General features: G+C 39.7%; 1 protein-coding gene across 3 annotated transcripts in view; it reads right to left on the minus strand.

The window, feature by feature from the left end:
• faima (Fas apoptotic inhibitory molecule a) overlaps positions 1-10,417 on the minus strand; it is a 31,669-nt gene extending 21,252 nt beyond the window's left edge. The window contains exons 1-2 of one of the 3 annotated variants that reach the window (XM_072262105.1): positions 10,177-10,417; positions 508-649 (exon numbers count right to left, since the gene is read on the minus strand). In XM_072262105.1, the coding sequence (XP_072118206.1) occupies positions 508-618 (111 nt within the window). In that variant the 5' untranslated portion in view covers positions 619-649; positions 10,177-10,417. Of the gene's footprint in view, positions 1-507; positions 650-8,824; positions 8,897-10,163 lie in introns of those variants that run through there. The other 2 variants (XM_072262106.1, XM_072262107.1) reach the window with 2 other exon arrangements.
• Between the last annotated feature and the right edge of the window lie 304 nt (positions 10,418-10,721).

The raw sequence follows: 10,721 nt of genomic DNA on the forward strand, positions 1-10,721 counted from the left end.
CCAGTTTAAAAGTATCATCTAATGCTCCAACTGCATGGCCTCACTGCAGTATTTTGATGGAATAATTCCAACATTTTTTTAATACTCGTTGCAAACTGGGATTTGAATGCACACACTTCTGATCTAGAGGCAAAAGTGCCTGTACTAGACCCAAGGTTACTTGGGCAACTCTGCAGCAATAAGCGATTTTGTTTCCAACTATCAACACAGATGTCAGTATTTTGAACTCAAGTTGTTGAATAGAGTTTTTCTTATTTCCAATGTGCCCACTGGTAAAATCAACTGATGGTCCAATAAAGCAGAGGTTCTCAACCTGGGGCTCATGGACCCTTGCTTAATGGTATTGGCTCATGCTATGAGAGGTTGGGAAGCCCTACAATAAAGGATACAGTGTTACTATTACATCATTACACTCACTTATTTATTAAAATATCAGGGAAGCAGGCACATATCAAAATTAATATGGAAAATTATGTGTGACAGACATTATAATTTTTAATATCATACCTTTCCATCAACATACACTACTCGCTTTCCTGAGGTGGTACCATGCTCAAATTCTATTTTATGAACACCATCGCTGAGAGCTACTTCCCACAATGCCACCAGGTCAGCCATTATTTCTCAATGTGGCCGTATGTATCAAGATCTAAATGAAACAAAATAATTACTTTTTAAATACACAAAAGGCATTAACTCATTATGACCAAGTTTTGTGGATAGTTTTAATTGCACACGTAGTTTGGTGACTGCAGTCCTGTAAACAGTGGGTTCTGCAAAGCTCAGAAGTTGGCCTTTTGGTTTCCATTGTATTTGTAAATAATTTGAAGTTCACAGTAGTTTGCCAATGTTAGAACAGACACATGTGTTAACAAATCCTTTATCTTTGCTATATACATAAACCCTCACCCTATACAACCTTACACAATGTATTATTTACATGGCATCTCCAGGTCTTTTGGAAATTCAGATACTACCTCCTGTCAGTGGCAGAAGAGCCTAAGTTTCCCAGTATGAGGTGCAACATGATTTTCAACATACACTCGAAGATACATAGCCTATTCTGACCTTAAACAAGCTTTTAAAATTTTACCCATTATAGATGACAAAGAACTCACATCAACATTGACTGCCTCTGAAGTTTATCACTAATTTGCATTTGCTTGTCATGGTTTGAAGGCTTGCGGGTATCAATGACCTGGAGGGCTACGTTGACTGGAGTCAGGGCTTCACGCTTTGGGTCTTGGTAGGGGGTCACCCATGCCAAACAGGTCAAAAAGTAGAGGCCAGACTAAGAGTGGTCCGCTGGTCCTCCAGGATTGGGGTTTCAGCTCAGGGCTAACAACCCTGACTGGTGAAACAAAACTGTTATGGAAACAGCAATGCAGAATCCTGCTGAAATGAATGCAATGACATTCCTGAGTATCTACTCAGGACTTGCATGATAGACAGTAGTGAAAACAGAGGAAGCTACTGACATGATGGAGGACCTTCATTGCTGCCCTTAACGCCAGTTGGTGTATTGAGCAGTAAGTAATCAAGCATTTGCTAAATGATGACATGCAAGCTATGACTCTAACCAACGAGTCCACCCTTGACTAACTACAATGCAGACCAGTATCAAGGCTGGGTCAACAACTCTTTTCTCATTTTTTCTTGCTCTAACAATGCACATTGCTTCAAATAAATTGCCTGCATTCCAGACAAAAGCCACTCCAATTTCACTCACTGAATTGGCATTTGTAGATGATGCTTGTGTATGTACCAAATTTCAAGTCACTGATGAGCCTTTTGAAGCGGATGACGTAATAGGCCATGAACATCAGCGAAACATAACTCTGCCTCTGAGCAATAAAAATCCATGGCAAGACACTGAAAAATGTGAATCACTTCTCTGGCTGTCTCTTGGAGAAGGTAGGTAAGGCTGGTGAAATTCAATAGTTTCAACTGCACCAGCACATACCCCTGTAGTCTACCAGGCAGCAATGATCCACTTTGGAGACAGAGATAACTTACTGCAGAGACAACAAAACACAGTACTAATGAAACATTTATAAGTCTTTGCACATTCCTCCAATTTCACTGGCAAGGTAAGTGATGTCTGCACCCTTTACCATGCCAACACACTGAAAATCAAATCTATTGGACTCAGCTGGCTCCAATGGAATGGGTTAAAATGGTAATTCCATGCCACATCACACAAATAAAAACAAACAAGAGGAAATACTGTCAGGGTAGAGTCGTAGAGTCTAACACTTACTGATTTGTGGGGATCTTTGGATTGTACCTAATCAAAATAAGAATGCTAGGATGGCACTGAGCACCTATAATTTCTTTGTCATCATATATTACAACCCAGGAGAACTGCTGAAAGACTCATAATACTTGCCTTACTGCTCAATAAATAGCCCCCATTAAGCACCCACTGCTCCACCCACATCAAAGTATGCATATCCTGCATGGACCTCATCAGCCACCTCAAAATCCACAGAACTAGAATGGAAGCAAATTGTCTTTAAAATCAAGGGAACACACAAGAGGCTGTTGCTTTATATTTCTCTGTATATTATACAAAAACATATGAGCTCTTACTTTTGCAGTAAACCATTATGTTGCTAATTCCTATATGCCCTTTCAAGATCAAAATACCTACATCCAAATGTTGTCATACAGCCCAAACAGAATCAGATGAATCAGATTTAATATCTGACCAGCACACTGTACATTGTCAACTGTGTTACATTTATGGCAGCAGTACAATGAAATACTTGATAAGTATAGAGAAAGAAACTGAGTTACATTTAGTATGTGTGTCTATTAAATAGTTAAGTAATGCAAAAAATAAACCCAAAAAAGTTATCAGGCAGTGTTTATGGGTTCAATATCCATTTAGAAATAAGAAGGCAGAGGGGAAGAAGCTGTTCCTGAATTGCTGAATGTGTGCTTTCAGGTTTCTGTATCTCCATCCCGACGGTAACAGTGTGAAGCAGGCACGTCCTGAGTGATGGGGATCCCTAATGATGAATACCTCCTTCCTAAAGCACCGCTCCTTTTAGATGGCTTGGATTCTACAGAGGCTAGTACCCACAATGGAGCTGACTAACTTTACAAGTTTCTGCAACTTATTTTGATCTTGAGCAGAAGCCCCGCCCCCCCACACCAGATGGTGACGCAACCAGTCAGAATGCTCTCCATGGTACATTTGTAGAAGATTGAGTGCTTTAGTTAACAAGCCACATCTCCTCAAACTCCTAATAAATGACCTGGATGAAGAAGTGGAGGGATGGGTTAGTAAATTTGCTGATGACACAAAGGTTGGAGGTGTTGTGGATAGTGTGGAGGGCTGTCAGAGGTTACAGCAGTACATTGAAAGGATGCAAAAAATGGGTTGAGAAGTGGCAGATGGAGTTCAACCCAGCTAATGTGAGGTGGTTCAAATATGACGGCAGAATATAGTATTAATGGTAAGACTCTTGGCAGTGTGGAGGATCAGAGGGATCTTGGGGTCTGTGTCCATAGGACAATCAAGGCTGCTGAGCAGGTTGACTCTGTGGTTAAGAAAGCATATGGTGTATTGGCCTTCATCAATCGTGGGATTAAGTTTAGGAGCTGAGAGGTAATGTTGCAGCTATGTAGGATCCTGGTCAGACCCCACTTGGAGTACTGTGCTCAGTTCTGGTCGCCTCACTACAGGAAGGATATGGAAACTATAGAAAGGGTGCAGAGGAGATTTACAAGGATGTCACCTGAATTGGGGAGCATGCCTTATGAGAATAGGTTGAGTGAACTCAGCCTTTTTTCCTTGGAGTGACAGAGGATGAGAGGTGACCTGATAGAGGTGTAGAAGATGATGAGAGGCATTGATCGTGTGGATAGTCAGAGGCTTTTTCCCAGGGCTGAAATGGCTAGCACAAGAGGGCACAGTTTTAAGGTGCTTGGAAGTAGATACAGAGGAGATGTCAGGGGTAAGTTTGCTTTTTTTAAAAAATGCAGAGGGCGGTGAGTACGTAGAATGGGCTGCCGGCAACGATGGTGGAGGCAGATACGATAGGGTCTTTTAAGATGCTCCTGGATAGGTAGATGGAGCTTAGAAAAATAGAGCGCTATTGGTAACCCTAGGTAATTTCTCAGGTAAGGATGTGCTCAGCACAACTTTGTGGGCCAAAGGGCCTGTATTGTGCTGTAGGTTTTCCATGTTTCTAATGAAATATAGCCACTATCTTGCTTTCTTTATAACTGTCAAATGTTGCACCCAGATTAGGGTCCACAAAAATACTGACCCCCCAGGAACTTGAAATTGCTCATTCTCTCCACTTCTGATCCCTCTACGGGGATTGGGTTGTGTTCCCTTGTTTTACCTTTCCTGAAGTCCATAAATCAGCTCTTTGGTCTTACTGACATTGAGTGCAAGGTTGTTGCTGTGACAACACTCCACTAACTGGTATACCTCGCTCCTGTATGCCCTTTCGTCACCAACTGAAATTCTGCCAACAATGATTGTACCTAATAAATCAGTTCCCATCACAGTGTGACAGAGTAATGAACAAAAAGAGGAAATTTTATACCCAGCATGAATGGAGTTGAATTTATCATTTGGATGCCACAAGTTGCTGATTAATACAAAGCTAGTTTATTCAAGATTAGCTTGATTTGTTACAATATTGAGTTTTTTTTTAAGTTGGCAATCGTAAACATCTCAAGACCTTATGAAAAGGTTTCTCTTGGCAACTAATAATTTCTTGCCCTAATTTTCTGGTAGATTCCCAGTAATAATCTCTGCAAATAGAGTGAACTCCAAGCATATCAAAACAAGTTAAAGATGACACATTTCTTTAATATTTTACGCAAGATTTTTTTTATAACCATATAAAAATTACAGCACGGAAACAGGTTATCTTGGCCCTTCTAGTTTGTGCCGAACTCTTACTTTCACCTAGTCCCACTGACCTGCACTCAGCCCATAACCCTCTATCTCTTTCCTGTCCATATAGCTGTCCAATTTAACTTTAAATGACAACATCAAACCTGCCTCAACCACTTCTGCTGGAAGCTCGTTCCACACAGCTACCACTCTCTGAGTAAAGAAGTTCCCCCTCATGTTACCCCTAAACTTTTGCCCTTTAACTCTCAACTCATGTCCTCTTGTTTGAATCTTCCCCACTCTCAATGGAAAAAGCCTATCCACGTCAACTCTATCTATCCCCCCCCCATAATTTTAAATACCTCTATCAAGTCCCCCCTCAACCTTCTATGTTCCAAAGAATAAAGACCCAACTTGTTCAACCTTTCTCTGTAACTTAGGTGATGAAACCCAGGTAACATTCTAGTAAATCTTCTCTGTACTCTCTCTATATCGTTGACATCCTTCCTATAATTCCGTGACGAAAACTGTACACAATACTCCAAATCTGGCCTCACCAATGCTTTGGGCCCTTTTCCTTTTTTGTTATTTTGAAAGTGTAAAAGATGGAAATAAAAAAGTAATCTTGCTTAAGATATTAAAGAAATGTGTCATCATTAACTTTTTGCCTTTTGGAAATCAATTCATCTTTTACTCACTTAGCTATTCACAGTAACAGAAATTTTGACCAGGGGTACCCAAACTTTTGCACGCCACTCTAAATGTCTCCTCTTTAATTATGCCCACAGTCCCTGCGAGATTGAGGAAACATGGTAATTAATTAAAACCTTTGCCTCTCCATTACTTAGTGGAATGTCAACATCAATAACACTGACCTTCATAGATTGTTTGGCCAGTCTATCGGACTACTTTATTTCCTTCCACCCCTGCGAGAGCTGGGATCCACAAAAAATAGACATACACTTCTCAATACTGCAACCATACTAATGTTTTCCAACTCCTAGTAGTCCTCCAGACATTTTGTTGAACACACCCACCACTACACAATCCAGAGAAGGAATCAGAAATGACAGCATAGTTAAGGGTGTACATCCACTGCAATAAGGATTGCCACCATTTCAATAGTGTAAACTGAAAGTTTATTAGACAACCCTTTTCCAATTGGCACCTGAAATTCTGGATCACAGATTGCTGCACCATTGTCATGAGACACTGGGTCTTTACAGCCACCTGTAAACACTGGAACCATTCTGTAATATTGATGATGCATATACAACTCTTCAGATACACACCGAGCACATTCTGACAGCATCTCCTAAAGTGTCAAATCTGCCTTAGGTAAAGGAAATAGTAAGGGAGGAATAATAGATAAAGCCAAACCAGGAGCATAGATCATATTAGGCAGAGCTATGTTGTCTGTCTGATCATTTCCACCCAAAACTGCAAATCTTGTGATCTTGATGTTCTCAACAACTTTCAATATATTCTTAGTTGGATGATCATCCTCATGACCACTAATGTACCCAGTAATTCACAGCCATCAGCAATCTTCTCAAATACAATGGCATCTTATCCATTTCCACCTGCAAAGCAGAGAAAAGAGAAGATCTAATAGCACCACAACCCAGACGTAAAGCCTGGGCTGGAATAATATGCAGCGATTTCAAAAGTGAGGAGGCAGAAGACTCAGACAAAAGACAAACATAACTGAAGACCCTGTCTTCTTCTTTTTTGTTTTATGGCGGTTGGCAACCAGTTTCTCAGAGCATTACCGCCACCTGCTAGACTTGAGGTGTTCCAACCAAATATGTCCTGGAGTTCTCTACTTTAGACAATCTAGTTCAGCCTGCAGTTCTCTCTTAGCATCACACTGTAGTTGCAATTCCTCGTGAATGCTTAATGCACTCATTAATGCCACAAACTACTATTCTTCCATAATTTTATCATGTTTTCATGTAGTTGCATTACCTCAATTACATTGATTTCATCTACATCACTTGTAAGACTAAAATCATTTTGTTAAAGGATAGTAATTATCGCACGTTATACTTTTAAAATTGCTGTTTTTCCAAGTCTATCTGCCTTTTTCAGGTTTTCCTTTTCTTGGATCGTAGCCTGCAGTTGTTTACTGAGACCTCAGAGTTCTTCTTCATTTGCTTTCATATTTTCATTTTCTAATCTAAATGTAGATAACTCACTTTGAAACAAATTCCTTTTCCTTTTGTATCCTTGTAATAATTTCCTCCATTTTCCAATCTCTTTTCCAACTCACAGTTGTTCTTGTCGGGTACTCCTATTTGTTGTTGGAGTTCTGCACATTTATCCTGGGCTTCAACCATAAAATCTGAGGATTTTCCTTAAGTTCTGAAAAATATTTCTTAAATTCTTGACCATTTGCGATAAATATACTGCCATTAAGATTCCACCTTCCCTGCCTGTGAACTGTTGGATCCTCCATTCAGCGTTTCTTTGACTTCTTCCCACCCAATCCCTTTAATACTAAGATACTTTTCTGCAGACTTGACTATAATTTTAATTTTTTTCAGTTCTTTTGCTTGTTTGCACTGAACAATTAATTGCATCCACCATAAAAAGTACGAAATTATTTCTACTCATTAATATTGTATCCTTATTTTTCATATTACAGCCCTCACATTTCACCAGTTTATTATTCCCTGTATTTGTTTGCTTGACAGCCTTTTTTCCAGCAAATTCTTTCATTGCCTCAGCATAACTGATTTCTTGAGTTACTTTTACATATTGTATCTCAGCCGCCTTCTTGCTATAAATGCACCCTCGATAAGCTGCGCTGTGTTCCTCACCACAATTGTAGCATTTCAGCCTAGCTCCTGCTTCACATTTCCCATATTCATGTTCTCCAGCGCATTTCCCACATCTTTGTTTTCCTCTGCAGACCGCTGCAATGTGCCCGAATTTCTGACATTTATAGCATCTTAAAGGCGGTGGTATATATATTCTAACTGCATAACACATATACCCTAAGTAAACGTTAGTCGGCAACCTCTCTTCATCAAAGTTAATCATTACCGATAAACTATCACACTTTTCCCCATTTCTTGTAACTTTCAAATGTTTGGCCTCAATAATTTTTGCTCCTTTTATGTTCTGTTTAATCTCATCCATAGTAACTTCTGTTGGAATCCCTGAAATAACTCCTCTAGTCTACTTTCTATTGTTGGGTATTGAGCATTGTACTTTTTGCTGTCTGTTTTACTTAATCTTATCACTTTGTCTTGTTGAGCAATATCCTGACAAATCACTAATAGCGATCCATTTCGTAAAATCTTTGCTCTTTTAATTTCGCCTATAATTTTGTTGAGCATCTTTGTCAAACGAATCGGGTTCCAATCACCAAAAGTCTTCGCTTAGTTTTATAATTGCTTTAATCTCAGCTTCTTTCCATTGCTTTGCTATCCTGTTTTGATCATCCGCCGACCCCTCAGAGTTTGATATCCAGTACCTCTACTTTCTTTTCTTCCTCTTTCCATTCCACTCCTCTTTCCCACCCACCTCCATCTCTAGTTCACTTCCACTCTCGCCAAAAACATCCTTCAACAGCTTGGCTCTTTCTTTAATGTTCTCTCTCTCTCTGCCATTTTTCAGTGAGCTCCACAATCAATTCCTGCTCCAGCACGTCAGCCACACCTTGACTCCATGATGTTCGAACCGACCTAAACTCATTCACCAATCCAACCCCCAACTGAAGACTGCTCTAATGAACTCCCAGTCTTATACTGGCCCACTGTCATAATGGTCACTCCACTTGAACCTAACTTCCGTTTATTGGTTGTTGTTTATCAACTATTACCTAACAATTTCTGTCCCTATTCCTATAAGAAAAACTCACAAGTCAGTCACGTGTCCTACTCTTTTGCATGCTTGTGCCTCTTGCTCCAAGTCCCCACTCTTAAGGAAAACTCACTAGCAAGTACAGAGACCTACCTCTTTTAACTCTTGCTCCTCTCACTCCAAGTCCCAGATCCTGTTAAGGTCTGGTGAGCAGTTAATAATTGTCAGATTACTCATCCTAAACTTGAATGAACAGAACATAAATTTTAAAAACATTTGCACTTATGCATTATTTTCAAAGCTTTTAAATGCCGATATGCTTCACAGATAGCGATTATTACTTAAGTGTCACTGTAGTGATTATAGAGGTAATCTGACGATCTTGATAATGGTGATTGGGTCATAAACTGTATGTATCTCACAAAAATGTTCTTTATTTTTCATTACTGGACATGAAGACAAGAAAGAATCAATCTACCATTTGAAATGACACACAGCTGATTGCACAATGTTAAGAATCTACATTTTCTTTAAAATCTAGTTCCTCTACCTGACTATTGAAATAAAAATATTTCAATATAGAAATATTACAATCTCACAATGTTTTAGCAAATAAAGTTAAGTAGTTTCATCAAGATTTGTAAACCAAGAAGCAGTAGAAAATTCCAAACTACAGAAATTTCTCCTCATCTCATTCCTAAATGGCCTATCTCCTATTCTGAGACTTTCCTTGGTTATAGATTACTCAGCCAGGGAAAAGAAAAGCATCTGCTCAACATTCACCTGGTCAAGCTCTGTTAAAATTTCATGTTTTAAAGAGATTATTCATCAGTTATTCTTCTGAACTCCAGATATAATCTACTCAATCGCTCTTCATACACTAAACCAGGATCCAGGCTGGTGATGCCCGGGATTTCCCCCGGGATCAATAAAGTATGACTACTACTACTACTACCAATACTAATATATTCAGTATACCCTTTGTTGTCATAATTACTCTTAAAAAAAATAACCGAACTTGATTAGCCAACCTGTTCTACAGAATTCACGGCAATGAATCAAACTGATATTTACAGACAATAAAAAAAATAAACAAACAACAATGCAATGGCTTAGCATCTATAATGAAATAATTTATATTAATAATATCTGAATTCTCTGACAAGACCCTACGTTGATAAAGGTGGAGTTTTCATTTTCCTTCCAGAGATTTCGACTCACTTCACAGTTAAAAGTATCTGAGAGAATAATATCGTTGTTTTGCGGAAAACGACGCAGTCAAATTTGCCCGCAACTCCCACAAAGTGCAACATGGCAAAGGCCAAGTAAACCACTTAATCGGGATGCGATCTGAGAGGCAAAATCCTGTGAGCATAAATCTTACATTGCAGATTCAATGAATGCACACGTTGTGAATAAGAACATTAATGAGTGAGGAGTAAATGAGGTTTAATGCCGGCGTACTATTTGGAAGAGAAACTGAGCTGCCCACCGATGTTTACTACCTTGGCGCCCCACTTGGTAACGATGGCAACCTCCAGCGACCAGCTCCTCTGCGAAAACACCCCTATTCTTCACATCAAAACAACAGCGAGAGCCTCGGGGTTTAATGGGTATCCGATCGGATCTGCCATCCACCTACGGCAGACACACACGAATTGCCATCCTCGCCTCTCCTTCCCCCAGACCGCGCCGAGTTGCTGAGACGTTGCGGGCGAAGGGGAAATAAATCCCGAAAGCAAACCCTCGCGAGAGCCACGACTCCTTGGCTCGATATGATTGGCTCATCCGTCTTGATGGGCGGCTGCTATTGGTGGAGATGCTCGAATAGGACATTAGCAACCGGTGCAAAGGTCATTGTGCTCCCAGCGCTGTCTATTTGAAGCTTTGAAGTACTTTATTAGTTTAAGCCTGTTGGGCATACAGTTTAATTATTCCTTATGTCTTGTTGTAAAACATTATCTGGGTTGTGTAGGTTTTGTCACGTTATGAAACAGTTGAACATATCAAATGCAGACTTAATTAGAATCCTTGAAGGTCGATACTTTCA

The sequence above is a fragment of the Mobula birostris genome, chromosome 6 (assembly GCF_030028105.1).
Source record: "Mobula birostris isolate sMobBir1 chromosome 6, sMobBir1.hap1, whole genome shotgun sequence".
Lineage (NCBI taxonomy): Eukaryota > Metazoa > Chordata > Chondrichthyes > Myliobatiformes > Myliobatidae > Mobula > Mobula birostris.